At 45.4% G+C, this 18,130-nt stretch overlaps 1 protein-coding gene across 1 annotated transcript in view; it reads left to right on the top strand.

Annotated features, from left to right (window-relative positions):
- The window catches only part of LOC124799095 (neural-cadherin-like), a 1,093,765-nt gene that overhangs the window by 573,336 nt on the left and 502,299 nt on the right, over positions 1 to 18,130 (top strand). The window contains exon 14 of the mRNA XM_047262634.1: positions 14,598 to 14,787. Coding sequence (XP_047118590.1) covers positions 14,598 to 14,787 — 190 coding nt within the window. The remainder of the gene's footprint in view (positions 1 to 14,597; positions 14,788 to 18,130) is intronic.

An 18,130-nucleotide genomic window follows, 5' to 3' on the forward strand; every position in this document is an offset into this window, starting at 1 on the left:
TGCTACCAGAAGCTCAGAGTTACCACTTGAGCTTGGAAGTCGGAGCGGTCGTGTGCAGTTTTCTCGTTTAGACGTGACTGAGTGCCGTGCGAACGTCCTCCCGGCCGCATAGGCCGCACACGGTTTCAATGGCCTGCTGGCGGCACTACACGGAAAGAGTCGGCCCGACGACCCGACGAGTACTGCAGGGGCGGGCGCGCAGACGACTCCATAAATATGCACGCCTTCCGGCGCTGCGCTATCTGCGAATGTTGCAATAACGTGAGGGCGTGGGGTGATCCATCGCGGGAGCTATCAGCAGGGTGGCGCGCCGCTACAGGACGCTATCAGCCGCCTCTCCAGAGCCCCGAGCGTGCCGCGGGGGTCGTTGCAGCGGCATCTGCGACAAGACGAAGGCCCGTCGTAAAGTGGGTCGCGGGCCCTTCTGGAGAGCTGGAGAAACTTCCTTTCACTATAGATGCATACTCGTAGGCAATCCGCACTTACAGAATCGCTGCTGGGGCCATGTAATCTTCTGTCAAGACATCAGTCTTTGAGGCTATCCTCCGTACGTTCCCATCCTGCGGCAATACTTTCATTTATGCTGGTTTTCCATTCATTCAAGATGTATTCTTGCAGCAGTGCATCCGGAGTAAATACACTACTGGCCATTAAAATTGCCACACCAAGAAGAAATGCGGATGAGAAACGGGTATTCATTGAACAAATATACTAGAACTCACATGTGATTACATTTCCACGCAATTTGGGTGCATAGATCCTGAGAAATCAGTACCCAGAACGACCACCTCTGGCGGTAATAACGGCCTCGATACGCCTGGGCATTGAGTCAAACAGAGCTTGGATGACGTGTACAGGTACAGCTGCCCATGCAGCTTCAACAAGATTCCACAGTTCATCAAGAGTAGTGACTGGCGTTTTGTGACGAGCCAGTTGCTCGGCGACTATTGACCAGAAGTTTTCAGTCGGTGATAGACGTGGAGAATGTGCTGGCCAGGGCAGCAGTCGAACATTTTCTGTATCCAGAAAAGCCCGCACAGGACCTGCAACATGCGGTCGTGCATTACCCTGCTGAAATGTAGGGTTTCGCAGGGATCGAATGAAGGGTAGAGCCACGGCTCGTAACACATCTAAAATGTAACGTCCAATGTTCAACGTGCCGTCAATGCGAACAAGAGGTGACCAAGACGTGTAACCAATGGCACCCCATACCATCACGTCGGGTGATACGCCTGTATGGCGATGACGAATACACGCTTCCAATGTGCGTTCACCGCGATGTCGCCAAACACGGATGTGACCATCATGATGCTGTAAACAGAACCTGGATTCATCCGAAAAAATGACGTTTTGCCATTCGCGCACCCAGGTTCGTCGTTGAGTACACCATCGCAGGCGCTCCTGTCTGTGATGCAGCGTCAAGGGTAACCGCAGCCATGGTCTCCGAGATCTGATGGTCCATGTCGCTGCAAACGTCGTCGAATTGTTCGTGCAGATGGTGGTTGTCTTACAAACGTCCCCAATTGTTAACTCAGGGATCGAGACGTGGCTGCACGATCCGTTGCAGCCATGCGGATAAGATGCCTGTCATTTCGACTGCTAGTGATACGCGGCTGTTGGAATCAAGCACGGCGTTCCGTGTTACCCTTCTGAACCCACCGATACCGTATTCTGCTAACAGTCATTGGATCTAGACCAACGCGAGCATCAATGTCGCGATATGATAAACCTTCATCAAAGTCTGAAACGTGATGGTACGCATTTCTCCTCCTTACACGAGGTATCACAACAACGTTTCACCAGGCAACGCCGGTCAACTGCAGTTTGTGTATGAGAAATCGGTTGGAAAGTTTCCTCGTATCAGCACGTTGTAGGTATCGCCACCGGCGTAACCTTGTGAGAATGCTCTGAAAAGCTAATCATTTGCATATCACAGCATCTTGTCCCTGTCGAATAAATTTCGTGTCTGTAGCACGTCATCTTCGTGGTGTAGCAATTTTAGTGTCCAGTAGTGTATATGGCCTGGTATGGGGCCAATGTGTCTTGGACGAATGCACCCTACGAGTAAGAAATCCGCACGCAGACGATCATCACTTGCGTGGAGGCAGAATCTGCTTTCATCGCCGAAGACCACGGCGCGCCATCTTCCAAGTGATCCTCTGACGGCGCCAGCCGAGCCGTGCAAGTCGATGCTGTGGTGTGAGTGGAAGACGGGCCAGAGGCGTGCGTGCCAGTAGTCCCACTGCTAATAACCGGTTCGAAACAGTTCGTGTTGACACGTCTGGGCTCACAAGCTCTCTTATCAGTACTGTGGTAGTTGGACGATCTGTCACTACTGCCCTCACAATGCAACGATCGTGGCGGGCGTCTGTGCTGCGGTGGACGTCGAGACCCTCATCTACTGGCGTGAGAATGTTTACGGGACTACTGATACGAGCATCGCTGCGCAGCTGACATAGCACTTCCAAACTGTGTGGCAGGACCATGCCACCAGTCGGAAGGTCACAATCTGATTCCTTTCAGACTCGCTCACTTGGCTCTAGGAAGTACGAGTGTTTCTCTGTGGCATCGTTGCCTGCTTGCTTCACACGTTTGCACTACGCTGAGCCTTCTAGCTGTGAGCCTTCCCTATTAAAGGGCAAATACAGATGGCGGTCTGATAGCAGTGCTACTACGCTGTCTCTTGGCGGAGGACGCTGAAACCACTATCACTGTGTCTACTATCCCAGAGGTGGCATATGCTGTCATCGGATCAAAATCGACTTCGCCTTTCCAGAGGTACGAACTTTTTCTGGCATTGTGCACATCTGCTACATTCAACAGCTTCAGTAGTCTGTCTCATGATGTTTTTTTCTCTACTGGTTATCTTGAGATGTCCCGTTATCTGTCCTTCCTTCTGTTAAAGATTTCTCTATATGCGTCTTTTGTTTTCTACTCTTTCGAGTACATCTTCATTTAGCACTTTAACAGTCTACTTAATTCTTATCATTCATTTGTAGTACTACGCTTTGTACTAGCTGTTTCGTCTTCTCCGGTTTTTCCTCGGAGTGCATTTCTCCTATGTAGAATACATTGCACTTTTGTTTCAGAAACTCCTTCATCAATAATTTGTAGACAACTGACATCTGTTGTTGAAGAAAACTTTGTTTTTACCCTAGCGCGTCCTTGCATCGATCAGCTACAATAATTTTATTTATAGACAATTATTTTACCTACTCTACGTCTGTGTCTTCCCCAATTTTGTCGTTTGTGCGGCTGGTCCCGGCGGAGGTTCGAGTCCTCCCTCGGGCATGGGTGTGTGTGTTTGTCCTTAGGATAATTTAGGTTAAGTAGTGTGTAAGATTAGGGACTGATGACCTTAGCAGTTAAATCCCATAAGATTTCACACTTTTTGTTTGGAAGTTTATCAACTTACATTTCTCTTTTCCACTTCTCGTTATTACTCTCAACAAACAATGCGTTTATCGCAAATTCTTAGTAAAGCAGACTACACGTTGCTTCAAGTATTTCTTGGAGCTATTCCTTACTTGAGGTGAGCAGGGCTGCACTGTCTATTAACCTTTGCATCGCTCTCCTTTAGTCAGCTTTGTTTCCTTTACTATGGCAACAATAACTTTAAGCTGCAGTCCTGTCTCACAAATTTCTTACGCTGGTTTCTCCATTGTCGTCTTTTATTACTTCCACTGTGTTTTTGTACACTACTTGTCCATATCTGTACCTTATCTCAATTCATCTTATAATTTCCAATGTTTTATTTTACTTTATATAGATCGACAAATGGTTTGAGAGACCAGACGTTTCTACAAATTTCTTGCATTGCATTGTCATAATTTATTCCCTGGTTCATTTACCTTTGCTAAAGCCCTGATCTTCAGTCATTCCCTCTTCTCTGTTTTTTCTGTTCTTCTGTGTATTATTCTAAGCATCAGTCCCCAAGAATGAGCTGTCAAACTGACAGTACGATAATTTTCATATCTGCCCATCTGTTTCTTTTTCTAACGTTTAATGATTGATTCTCTGCAAAACCGACGTTAAAGCCTCCAGTTTCATAAATACGTTTCTTTTTATTGTATCTCTCAAAGATTTCAGTAACTGAGAGCTCATGAGTTCAAATGGTTCAAATGGCTCTGACCACTATGGGACTTAACTTCTGAGGTCATCAGTCCCCTAGAACTTAGAACTACTTAAACCTAACTAACATAAGGACGTCACAAACATCCATGCCCGAGGCAGTATTCGAACCAGCGACCGTAGCGGTCGCGCGGTTCCAGACTGTAGGGCCTAGAACCGCTCGGCCACCCCAGCCGCTCCTCATGAGTAGTTTGAATTCAAATAAGTCAGTACTGTGTCACGCCTACTGGGCCAAAATTAGCTATTTCTGTCGTGATACTGTGGAACACTTTCACAAGCCTTTTAGATAGACGAGATTTTTGTGCCGTGGGCTGGACGAGTTTCTGTTAATACGATACATGGATGTCTAACCATCTCTGCCATAGAAAGTTGTGCAGGCTAACCAAACTGCCTGTATGCCGTTCATGAAGTTTGATACCTTGTACCAGTCGATCATAACAGATGCACGAGTGGGTGCTTATGAATAGCCATCTTGTCAGGCGGCCACAGTTTCAGCCGAGCTGGCGGGTAAACAGTCGTTAAGATAGACATCACAGGTAAAGTTACGGCCTTCTGAAGGTGACGGACAAAAGGTGAAATCAGCGAGATGTGCCCGTCCTGCTTTGCCCGCATCTCGTGGTCGTGCGGTAGCGTTCTCGCTTCCCACGCCCGGGTTCCCGGGTTCGATTCCCGGCGGGGTCAGGGATTTTCTCTGCCTCGTGATGGCTGGGTGTTGTGTGATGTCCTTAGGTTAGTTAGGTTTAAGTAGTTCTAAGTTCTAGGGGACTGATGACCATAGATGTTAAGTCCCATAGTGCTCAGAGCCATTTGAACCATTTGAACCGTTCTGCTTTGAGGTACATGTCACTTCACTACACTACCCACGTCCGTGTAATTAAAATCTACCCACAGAGTCACCAGTTGCTCATACGATCGCATGTGTCAAATGTTCCCGGAAGTCATCCTGAGGAATACAATGAGCGTGCTCACGTACAAGCACACACATGATTTTTCTGAGCAGATGACGCAGCTGATAGTCCTGGTCCGTTATGATCAGATTCCTTGTAGACAGAAATTTCTGCTGAAAACCCCGAAAACATAACATGCAGAATGTGCCCCCTCCTACATTCTTTCACTGACGGCATAGTTAGCTTGCGCCTAATAGTAAAAAAAAAAAAAAAAAAAAAAAAAAAAAAAAAAAAAAAAAAAAAGAACAATTGTGACTCTTGTGGTAGTAGACCTCGACGGTAACGCATAAAGCACCTCACTGTCTCACACGCTCCTTTGATAGCAGACATTCTGCCTGATATCGAGCCCCTGGTTTCATATTTCTACTTGATGACTTCTGTTCCGCTTGAATCAGGGGTCGGCCTTCACCACACACTCATCCAGAAGCGTTTTATGTCTACAGTACCAACTAAAAAGCTCAGTACTAGAATTTTCATTACTCTGCAAGAGAAATAAGGTATTAATTACGCTGTTCATTTTATTAATGAAACTCGAAAATTTTGTTCCAAACATACACGGAGTTCTTCTCGACAACGTTGATTTATAGCACACTTAAACTTAGTTCTATACTTTTATTTTACTGTACATTATATTTAGCAGTCTAGATGGGTTTCAACCCCCTGTAGTATTGGAGGCTGTAAATACTTTCAGTCGTAACAGACTTCCAGAGGAAATACTGTACCTAGTCAAGCTTTCGCGTTGACGAATCAACTGTTATAGGACAACCTTGGGGATAAACGCCTTACGTCGTTCATGGTCTATCTACCCTGTGTTGTGATCCCATGAACTTACTACTACAGCGGATTTACACTAAAGCACCGAAGAAACCGCTATAGGGATGCGTATTGAAATGCAGAGATATGTAAACAGGCAGAATACGGCGCTGTTGTTGGCAACGTTTGTCTAAGACAACAAGTGTCTGGCGCACTTGTTAGAGTGGTTACTGCTGCTACAATGGCAGGTTATCAAGATTTAAGTGAGTTTGAACGTGGTGTTATAGTTGGCGCACGAGCCATGGGACACAGTATCTCCGACGTAATGATGAAATGGTGATTTTTCCCATACGACCATTTCACGAGTGTACCGTGAATATCAGGAATCCTGTAAAACATCAGATCTCCAACATCGCTCCTGTCGGAAAAAATCCTGCAAAGACGGGACCAACGACGACTGAAGAGAAATTATTCAAAATGACAGAAGCAACCCTTCCACAAATAGCTGCAGTTTACAATTGTGGGCCATCAAGTGTTAACGTGCGAACCATTCAACGAAACAATATCGATATGGGCTTTCGGAGCCGAAGGCCCACTCGTTTACCGTTGATAACTGCACGGCACAAAGCTTTACGCCTTCCCTGGGCCCGTCAACACCGCCATTGGACTGTTCATGACTGGAATCATGTTGCCTGTGTAAGGCGTCAACCACCCCTTACGTACTGAGAACAATATATCTCTGCCTCACGCAGGTCGCAGTAGGTACTATCGTTAGTCGAGTGCCCAGTGCACCAGAGGGTAGTCGGTGTTGAGACTCCGAGCAAGTAAGTTGTTGGCTACTATAAGCGAGCAGGGCGGATTTCGGCAGGACGACCGACCGCGTTTACAATTGTACTATTGTTAAACGGCTGTGTGTGTGTCACTCAAAGCCGTGGGCCTGACTTCCAGCAAATACATAAATGGCGTTAACTGAGTGATTTGTTTGATGTGTTTAAGTGTTCATTTGTGCACAACCGCGCCGGACACCCACAGTTTGGATTGCAATTAGGATTGTGTATTCAGTGCCACATGAAGAATATTGGCGTGTGACATTTATCGGCGAATTGTGATGAATTAACCGTCATTACTTTGTCAGACGAAGGGAGTAACTGCCTCATTCGTGCTGCTTAGAAAAAAAAGTATAGAAAATTTACAACAAAGTAAGTAACGGTTATTGCTACTTGACATCCTAATTAGCTTTGTTGGATTTCATACGAAACAACTCCCGTGCAAATATTAACCGATCAACCTTTATCAGTTTCGCACGATTAAATTATTAGGCTATATCCACAAGTCAATAACGGTGGGTTTAATAGGAAACGTTTCACCTGGTCGGACGAGTCTCGTTTCAAATTGTACCGAGCGGATGGATGTGTACAGGTATGAAGACAACCTCATGAATCCATGGACCCTGCATGTCAGCAGGAGACTGTCGGAGCTGGTGGAGGCTCTGTAATGGTATGGGGTGTGTGCGACTGGAGTGATATGGGACCCCTGATAGGTCTAGATACGACTCCGACAGGTGACACGTACGTAAGCACCCTGTCTGATCACCTAAATGCTTTCATGTCCGTTGTGTATTCCGACAGACTTGGGGAATTCCAGCTGGACAGTGCAACACTCTACACGTCCAGAATTGCTACAGAGTAGCTCCAGGAACACTCTTTTGAGTTTAAACTTTTCCGCTGGCCACCAGATTCCCCAGACATGAACATTATTGAGCATGTCTGGGATGCCATGCAACATGCTGTTCACAAGAGATCTCCACCGCCTTGTACTCTTACGGCTTTATGGGCAGGCCTGCAGGATTCATGGTGTCAGTTCCCTACAGCACTACTTCATACATTAATCGAGTCCATGCCACGTCGTGTTGCGGCACTTCTGCGTGCTCGAGGGGTGCCTACACGATATTAGGCAGGTGCACCAGATTCTTTGGCTCTTCAGTATATGTTCGCACGTGAAATCCAGTATTAACGTCAATCCGTCGTAGGGAGGTCGTCATATACCCTAATGGTCGTAGCCTCCCTGACAACGCAGGGATCACATGCTGATGTCTGAAATGCAAACGCTCATGCATACAGGGGAGTAGTGGTCTGGCCAATCTGGGGCACCAGGACCCTAGGTAAAGGTTATTGTGCGTTTGCTGTGATGGAGTGACGTCCATGGGGAGAGCTTCCAATTGGAGTGACATCAGGGCGGATGATCCAAAATGAAACGGATCAAACTTATCCATACTGGGGGTCATTCTAACAGCGCTGTCTCAGCATATAAAGATCAAGATTTCAAAGCGGAAACTTACAACCTTATGACGTTACCTTCAATGCCACGATATGGGATGAGAGTCAGGTAGGAAGAAATGGAGGTAGCCAGTTCGCCCAGTCCTTGTTACGCTTCAGAACCGATGGAGAATCTTCTGCAGCAACGAAGCCACTGTTTTTCGTTGCAAATATCGAGGACAGATTTGACGAAGTTAATTCAATGGTGGAAATGAGAAATGGATCCCTGCTGACCAAAACGTTGAATGCTAATCAATTATAGGCACTTCAGGCCTCTGGAAAGCTTGCGGATATACCAGTTACCATCTTTGCTCATACCAAACTCAAGGTCTCATCCCTCGACGTGTCCTGACGGTAGGAACAGACGCAGAAGTATGGGATAACCTTGTGCAGCGCAGAGTACATTTTGTTCGTCGCTTTCATAAAGGACCTAAGGATAACAGGGTGGCCACGTGAGATTTCATTCTAGCATTCAATGGAAATGTTTTACCTGATGAAGTTAAGGTCATGGTTTGTGGATGTGATGTCAAACTCTGTGTGCCTACACCTTATCTGCCTTCTTCTACTAGATGGTTTTGGTGCCTGAGGTTTGCACACGTGTCGACGCTCTTTACTAATGAACTTATTTGTGGGGCATGCACAAGGACAATACATGAGGGCAGATGTTGCGAACAACTCCTTACATCCATAAACTGCCCAGAATAGTATCCCTCTCGTACGCCAACATGTTCTGTTTTCAAGAGGGAAGAATATCCAGGAGTATAAAACGTTTCAGCGACTGTCATATCAAGCCTCTAAGAGAAATGTTAAACGACTCCACCCATTCGACATGATAGCAAACTCGGCAAATTCTGTGACAAAATCCAGACCCAGCACGACAACGAAGACGTCTCAGACATCAACTCCTGACACTAGTCACTTGTCAAAGCTTGTTTTTTTTTGTGGAATAAGGGGGGGGGGCATCAGCTCCTTGACCCTCTAAACGACAGCACCGCCCTACCAGCGCAGTGGGAAATGCCTCTTTCTCCTCCGGCATCACTAGGGAAGAGGACACCTGGCAATGTATCCTCCCACACGCAATGAAACAGACCGTAAGTCTAACACTAGCTAGTGGCTGAAAGGGCCACAGGCTGTTGGTCATATAGAAGAGCGGTCATCTTCTGTCCCAGAAGTCAGGACAGGAAAACAGACACAGTAAACGAAAATAGGGACAAAAGGGAAAAACCAAAAACCAAAAGTGAAAAGTGAAACGAGTTTCTCCTGTTCTAGTCGATCAGTTTCCCCTGCCCCCTCCCTCCCTCCCCCCCCCCCCTCCCATGAATACCAATGTAGAACCACACATTCAGGTGGAGCGCGGCATAGTGACAAAGTAACTCGTACTCCTGTTCCTCCTTCGCTGCTTCTCCAGATACTAGTCTGATGTTCCAGGTAGGTACCATCGCAACCTGGCCGAGCACCGTCAACTAGTGATTACTTGTCCTGCAGTCGCTCAGGAGACATAATTCTCAGAAACCCAACGCCGTAATGTTAAACATTACAAATCCTACGATAAAAATCCCTTTAATACCGAGAGGAGTCTGTCTGCAGATAAAATGTTTGGACACTTTCAGTGAGCAGGTGCGTCTAAACACTGCATTTAAAGCTGTGGCAGTCCATGTCCACCTATCATTTAGGGTGATAGTGTGCAGTATCTACCTACCCACAGATAAATACATACTCGTACTATATCATATCATAAGCTGGTGGAACCAGTGTAAGAGCTGCCTCCACCCATCCTCCTGTTGGTGGACTTAACGCTTACAATCCTCTGAGGGACAGCCAAGGCCACGTCTACCTGGGGTCAAGTAATAGAGCAATAATTTAAGATGTGCTTTATATAGCCGAGGTTGTTGAATTCTGCCGTGAGCTAAGTAAGCCGATTACCGCAAGGGCGGAGGGTGTAGGACGGCCACTGCGAGGTTAGAAGATGTGAGATGGAGAATGTCACCTATACGAATGTTTGTCAGACTGAGATCCGCGGGCCACATGCGGTCTGAATTCAGTATTCGTGCGACCCACAGTTCTCAGCCGTATTTTTTGGAATCGTAATTGCATAATGTTACTATCTGTTTATCATCCGCTCACACAGACAGCGCAATAACACTTCGTCAGCCAGTTACAGTGTCGCAACTTCGGGATCGCTGGTGGTGGCAGCAATCTGAAACACATAACAGTCGACAAGAAATGTTCCGAATGATGCCGACTTTTAACGATCAGTGGAAGTCGGCAGCCAACTTACCGTGCCCTTACTGTAGATAGTCAGTTGGGGGCTTATAACATACTATTTTATATAGATTAAGAGTTAATAATAAGATCGGTACATACGCGGCCTGTGATGCCGCCTCACGATGTCAGTATTGGTTCCAGAGCAAAAAAGCATGACGACCAATGATCTACATGCTACGATTCACTATTAAATCGTGTCACAGGACTTTTTTTTATTGTTGATCCACACATTAAAGTCTGTTCCCCTTCCACGTAGCCGGCCGCGCTGGTCTCGCGGTTCTAGGCGCGCAGTCCGGAACCGCGCGACTGCTACGGTCGCAGGTTCGAATCCTGCCTCGGGCATGGATGTGTGTGATGTCCTTAGGTTAGTTAGGTTTAAGTAGTTCTAAGTTCTAGGGGACTGATGACCGCAGCTGTTAAGTCCCATAGTGCTCAGAGCCATTTGAACCATTTGAGCCTTCCACGTACAGATGGAGCGTGGAAAGAGTAATTATCTCCACGCCTCTGTGCTCGATGATATTTGCCTTATTTCAACTCCGTACTGCTTTTAGTATGGATATGTAGGTAGCTGAAGAATAATTGTAGTTTATGCCCTGAGAGATGGGCCTTAAGTTTTCTTAGCACGTTTTTGAAAAATATACGACGTCTTGCTTCGAGTTCTGCCAAATAATAGTTTTGACATTTCTGTCGAGCTGGCTCGCCTTATAACAATTCTAAACAATTCCATGACTAAGTACCACCCTACTCCAAAAGAAAATTTTACCATACCAGATAACAGTTCCTCACTCAGTGTAGAACGTAAGTATTCTTAAATATTTTGAAGTTTCAAAAAGACTGAGCATCGCTTGCGACAGCCAAGGGTGGTCAGGTACATCAGAATGGTTGTGAATACCTCATGATAACTCGATATCAGCTCTGTCAAGTCTTTCATTCAGGACAGTTTCGATGAAGTTCTGTTCAATATCAGCTGGTACTGGAAAGGGAAGAGAAATTCCATGAAGAGATGTAATTCAGAAAGATAAGTGCTTCCTTTTTAAGATCGTCGTCACATGTGCTAGATACGAAAAGAGGTATTATTACTCCGTATGCATTTATAGCTAGCTTTATAGCCTGCTTAACACCAAGTGTTTGGTTACGAGTAAATGTTTTAGTCACTGTGTAGATAAAGTATCATTCTGGTCTAGTTACCGGCTCTGTTAGCTTTGTTTAATAAAGTATCATTCTGGTATAGTTACCGGCTCTATTAGCTTTCTTTACTGTTTTTGTTCGTGTGTTGGAGAATTTCGTCAAGCATTTTATTGAATGGTCATTTCCGACAGCACCGTTTCGAAGAGGTCATATGTAAATGCGATGTTCGTATTCTCAGACTGAAGTGCGTTTGATATTATGCTGATTCTTTTTAATACTCTACAATGAGCAGCAGAGTTGTGTGATTCAGTTATGTTTTTAAGCTATTGCTACACTGGGTCACGCAAATTTTTTTTTTAAATCCTGCCAGTGTAGCGTGCCGAGGCGGAAAAATATATGGATGTTGTCAGCCACTTCAAAATACAGAGCTGTTGTTTGATTAGCGTCTATATTGCTTTTAAGAACTTAATTTAAATCGTGATTGGATTGCTTATTGCGCACCATTGTATCCGCCGCAAGCCTGGTCGCAACATTTTCTCACGTCTGGGCCCATTCGTTCTATAGATTCAGTTAATTGATGATAGATTCCTAATTAAGACTGATCTTTGACCTGGATGAAGGAAGTAAATGATACTTATATCTTTCCCTCTGGCGGACGTCCAGAACCATCTTCGATTATGTTAACATAACCAAAGAGTTCATTTGACTGAAATATTTTACTAATTTCTCCATTTCTCTTTCCCATTTTTAATTTTTGCTTATTTTTTTCTTTGTCCTCTTTTTCCTCGGCGGCCCTCAGTCATTGCCAGAAGAGCCCGAGTCTACTGACGCCTTGCTATTTCCCTGGATATTTTCCTTAATTATGCGATGATTATTTTCCATGTGACACCTAAGAATAAACAACATATCCTGACGCGACGCATTTCGCAACAATACGAGATTCCTCTAGTGGCCCCAGCCGTTGCTTAGCATCAGTTTTAGCCAAGGCGACTGGCGAGCAACATGAATGTGTCCGTCTCCCGATAGCAATATCTTGGAGAAACAGGAAATTCTGGAGCAGCACGGAGAAGGGATGACGGTCAGAAGGTAAGCCGTCTAGAAACATCTTAGTTGTGCCAACCCGTGGCACCTAAAATACATTCGTTAAATTGGATGCACCTTTTTACGGAATCGTAATATAAACCCTAACAGTTAGATATGTGTAATAAATACGGAGATCTTCGACACTGCAGTTACGTTCAGGGTGATATGATTTTTCAAACCAGCTATCCACACTGTTTCCATTCAACAAGTCGATTGTATCACCAACGTATCTTGAAACAAAAGGTTTTCCATGCAGATACCATAACAAATAACACATCTGTGTAAGATTTCTGAAGCATTACAGACTTATTTCAAATCTTACGCTGTTTTTGGCAGATAATTAATTTGTTATTTGAATCACAGGAATTTTGAAACGTGTGGATATTAACGGAATGAAATGTGGTTTGAAAAGTGTTGTTTCCCCTGACGTATAATCAAATAAAGTGTATCAGATTTATCGTCTTTGTGCCAGTGCATCTCACACGCTCAGCCCCAGTAAAGTGCACCTATAAATACTCGGCTTCTCGTCTCCCAAGTACTGATTTGTTAGACGTTGCTGGAATACGAGCAGCGAATATTCTGATACATCTCACTGGCACCTTCGGCGATAAAACGATACTGTGCGCTATAGATCGAACATCAGAGTTCTCATTACTTAACCTTTTGACTTCCACCAAAATATGTGTGCCCTGGGACAGGTTATCAGAGAAGCAGAATGTGCTGTCTTTTATTGCTATTTATGAACGTCCTAGTGGAAAAGGGAAACCTGGTAATGGTTTATAGAATTCTTGTAATTGTAGGCTGCGCTGTCTTCAGATTTTGTTGTTAACCCTCTGTTCCGTATTGATGCATCGAATTAGTTCGTGCCTGCAGCTAGGCAACCCAGTCAACAGATTTGCAGAGCAAGATGCTGTCGCGCCTTCCAGGTCGATTGGTGTCACTGAATGACGTTTGCTACGTCACGAACTGTGCCCATGCTGAGCACCTGTATGTGAATTAGGAACATGGAGAGTTATTGTATCTACTGATGTGAGTCTGTTTGCTTCATGTCTTGTACTTTTTGCACCATAGTCTTATGAAACTCCAGAAGTACTTATACGTAATTTCCAAGAATGACTGCCTATGAATGCACGGGCCTTGAACGATATACACTGATGAGCCAAAACGTTATGACCACCTGCTTAATAGCTTGTTTCTCCGAATTTGGAACGTAAGACATCGCTGATTATGCGTACCAAGGATCCTACATTTTGTTGGTGGGTTTGTGCAGGTATGTGGCATTAGATGATTTGCGTACGCAGTGATGATACCGGATTGCGACCCAGATGGGTTCCATAGGATTTACATCAGGCGAACTTGGTAGCCGAGACAAAAATGTGAGTTCACTATAAAGCTCCTCGGACTACTGTAGTTCGGTTCTCGCTCAGACATACGGACAATTATAGGCCTACTGCTGAAAGATGACATCGCCGTCGGGGAAGATATCAAGAATTAAGGGATGCAGGTGGTTCGTAGCTGTCAGCGTGTCTTTGATTACTACCACCGGTTCCATGCAAGTGCAGGATAATGTCTCCTATAGCATAATACTGCTTCCACCAGCCTGCGTCCGTGGCGCAATGCAGGTTTCTAGCTGCCGTTCACCTCGATGACGGCGTTTGCGGAGACGGCCTAGAGTAGCAAAAATGTGATTCACCCGCAGAGCCTACACGTTTTCATTGGTAGATAGTTGAATCCCGATGGTGCCGTGCCAACGGACGATGTCTTTGGGTCAAGCGAACACGTAGGGGTGGTCCAGTCATTCTGATTTAGACTTTTCATGGCTAGCCTTGATCACTGCATGTGAATAGCTCTCGCTTTAAAGGTACCAGTTCACAATGCGCTTTATCATATTTTAAAGATCACCATCTGCCAAGAAAGCTTCATTGTGCAGACGCAGCGAGAAGCATTTAGTGATACTTGTGGTGTTATGTTACAGGTGTACTACTACGTGGTCGACTCCCCTCGGAACGAGGGTAAGGACTTCTTTGAGATCAACCTGCAGTCCGGCGAGGTGTTCACCAAGGTGGTGTTCGATCGAGAGAAGCAGGGCGCCTACGCACTGGAGGTGGAGGCGCGCGACGGGGCCTCCTCGGCGCGTCCCAACAGCAACGGACAGCCCAACTCCGGTGAGTAGGGCCATATACGCTACCTACTCGTCTGCTACACGCTACCTACTCGTCTGCTAGGGTCCCCAGCTTGATCCAGTTCCTCTAGGCCTTAGGACGAAAGACTTCACTGAGAGATTCATCGTTAACAAGTGGTTCTTACTCTGAGGCACGTGCTTCGGAGTTATCCACCGCTGTGTCAACGATATCGTGTAACGTGGGAGTATTGTATTGTATTGTATGTTAACCGGAGACCTAGAAACGACGGAGAGGCTCCGCCCCCGCCGCAGCCGCATTGGTCCACAACCCCACGACGATTACCGCAGTCCACTTCACCCCTCCGCCACCCCACACCGAACCCAGGGTTGTTGTGCAGTTCGGCCCCCGGTGGATCCCCCAGGGAATGTCTCACACTAAACGAGTGTAACCCCTATGTTTGCGTGGTAGAGTAATGTTGGTGTAGGCGTACGTGGAGAACTTGTTTGCGCAGCAATCACCGACATAGGGAAACTGAGGCGGAATAAGGGGAACCAGCCCGCATTCGCCGAGGCAGATGGAAAACCGCCTAAAACCCATCCATAGACTGACCGGTTCACCGGATCTCGACTCAAATCCGCCGGACGGATTCGTGAAGGGGACCAGGCGCGTTAGACCGCACGGCCAACCGGGCAGGCAACGTGGAAGTATACCACACACAGTCACTACAAGGGGTGAGTCAGTGGCCCCTACCACAGTCGTTTTATGCAACCCGCAATGTTGTAGCTGTCCTTCATAAACCACACGTGAGATTTACATATTCTTTCGCTCTCTATGCGCAAACTAATAGTTCAATAAAAAAAGTGAGAGGACCGTTAATATATGAAATTTAATGCAGTAAAATTTTTTACTGTGATAAAATTTCGCTGGAGGCCACTGTTTTCGAGTTATTCAAGAAAAACAAAACCTACAAAACTGACCTTCAAACGCACTCTAGTCCCACGCTCAGCCCTCACCAGTCAGGATTTCTAGTATGTTGTTCATGGCACTCCCTCCTACCACTGCACAGAAATTTCCGACTGCAGGAACTATTCCCAATATTTGACCTTTTTTAGTCTCTGCTGATGAGCTGTTACGCTACCTCCACAGTCGGGTGCTTCATTAACGTTATTAATCTAAATATACTAGTGACGGTAATGAACGAAAAACACCTTTTGTAAACGTTATGGTAAAACTAATTACGCTGACAAGGAGGAAGTGCCGTGACCAACATATTATAAAGCATGACTGGTGGTGGCAGAGTATGGGGAGTGAGGGTGCGTTGTAGACCACTTTTGTACCTTTTTCTTCAGTAACTCACAGACTTCGGCCTCTAGCGAAAACGTATCCAAGTACAAAATTTAACTGCATTACGTTTCCTACTGAAAGGTCCGAGTCATTTCTTTTCTGTAGGACTAATAGTTTGCACGTAGCGAGCGAGGAAATATGAAAGTCTCGCGCTTCGTTTGTGCAGTCCAGGTATAACATTGCGGGTTGCATAAAATGACAGCGTTAGGGCCAGCTGACTCAACCTGTATACAGAATATGTTCCACTTCTTCGAATGAGAATATGATGCACTATTTTACTTGAAACGCGCTTCTGCTTCGTTAGAATTGTAATCCTAGGAGGGACTGTTGAATGAAACTATTCTAGTCTGATTTCTTCGTGCGCAGAAACGCTATTTGACTGATTATGTTCTGAAAGCGACTGTAATGCAAGCTGCCTATTCTTTTCATGACCACAAGCGCCATTGAATTTTATTCTTAAATAGATTCGCCTCACATTCTCATTGCCGGAGTTCCATCGCCGTCTGATAGGATACTTACATGACCTTGATCTCTCTCTCTCTCTCTCTCTCTCTCTCTCTCTCTCTCTCTCTCTCTCACGCACACAAACACTCACACACAACACACACACTACAGAAAGCGGAATGACCATACAGCGATGTAGCAGGCATGGCATTGGCTTTTATATTACTAGAACTTTACAGAGCTGATTTTTCGGAGTCAAGTGCTGCGAAAGGCAAAGATCTCCAGTTCCAGTCTCGGTCCGGCACACAGTTTTAATCTGCCAGGACATTTCATATCAGCGCACACTCCAGTACAGAATGAATATTTCATTCTAGCTGTTAAATAATTTGGGAAGAGCATATTTATGCCATCAGCAGTACAATTTTATATTTATTCACTACCGTTTTCGATTGTTACAATCATCTTCAAGGAGAAAAACATTGTACGGCATTAGATCAGCCGTACATTTCCGCTGTATATAAACCACGCAAATGTAAAAAAAATCTAATTTTCATAACAGTCTAACTTAACACAGGCCGGCCGTTGTGGTCGAGCGGTTCTAGGCGCTTCAGTCAGGAACCGCTCTACTGCTACGGTCGCCGGTTAGAATCCAACTTCGGGCATGAATGTGTGTGATGTCATTAAGTTAATTAGGTTTAAGTAGTTCTAAGTCTAGGGGAGTGATGACATCAGATGTTAAGTCCCATAGTGCTCAGAGCCATTTAAATCTTAACACAGTCCATGTAATCCATACAAAGACGTTGTGCCTTGGCACAATTACAATAGTGCCTACTGTAATTGTGCGCAGTCACAGCTTGTTTATATGGACTATACGAGCTGTGTTAAGACAGACTAGCAAGACAATTAAAAATGTTTTACATCTGTATGGCTCATGTATGACGGAAATGTGTGGTTGATCCATTGATTTCCAATGTTTTTCTCTTTGAAGCAGATAGTAACAATCGAAACCGGCAGAGAATAAACATAGAACTGTACGTCTGATGACACAAACATGCTTTTTCCACATTTATATTACTCGTGCTACATTGTAACAAACTCTCATTCTTACACAGTAAGGATGGATACACTATTACACAATTATCATTAGACAGTTGCTGAAACGATTCCGTCCCATGTCATGGTGAAGTTGTAGACACACCACAGAAGAATCCAGATAGTCTGTAGTCACGCAAGCCTGTCAGCACGCATGTTATCACAGTCGAATGAGTTACCCAATTGAGATCCACAGCCTTGTCATATATGCGCAGCCTCAGCGAGACAGACACATCAGCACAGCACGATGTGAAAGTCTGTGTATTCTGGCAAGGCTGCCAGTTTTATTTACTGCCTGACATAAGAAATCAGGCCTACGTTATTGATTGCAAGTGGCTCCAATCCGCCACAGTTGAAGTTTTTAGGGGGCGTTTATAGCGGGCTATCGACCTCGTTGTCTGAGAACACAGATATCGCACCTGTCTCCTCTTGAACTGTACAGTAGCGGGCGGGGTCACCTTAACGGCAGGGGGAGATTTGAGTGGGCATGCCAGCTAAGTGTTCG

Source organism: Schistocerca piceifrons, chromosome 5 (genome assembly GCF_021461385.2).
Source record: "Schistocerca piceifrons isolate TAMUIC-IGC-003096 chromosome 5, iqSchPice1.1, whole genome shotgun sequence".
Taxonomy (NCBI): Eukaryota; Metazoa; Arthropoda; class Insecta; order Orthoptera; family Acrididae; genus Schistocerca; species Schistocerca piceifrons.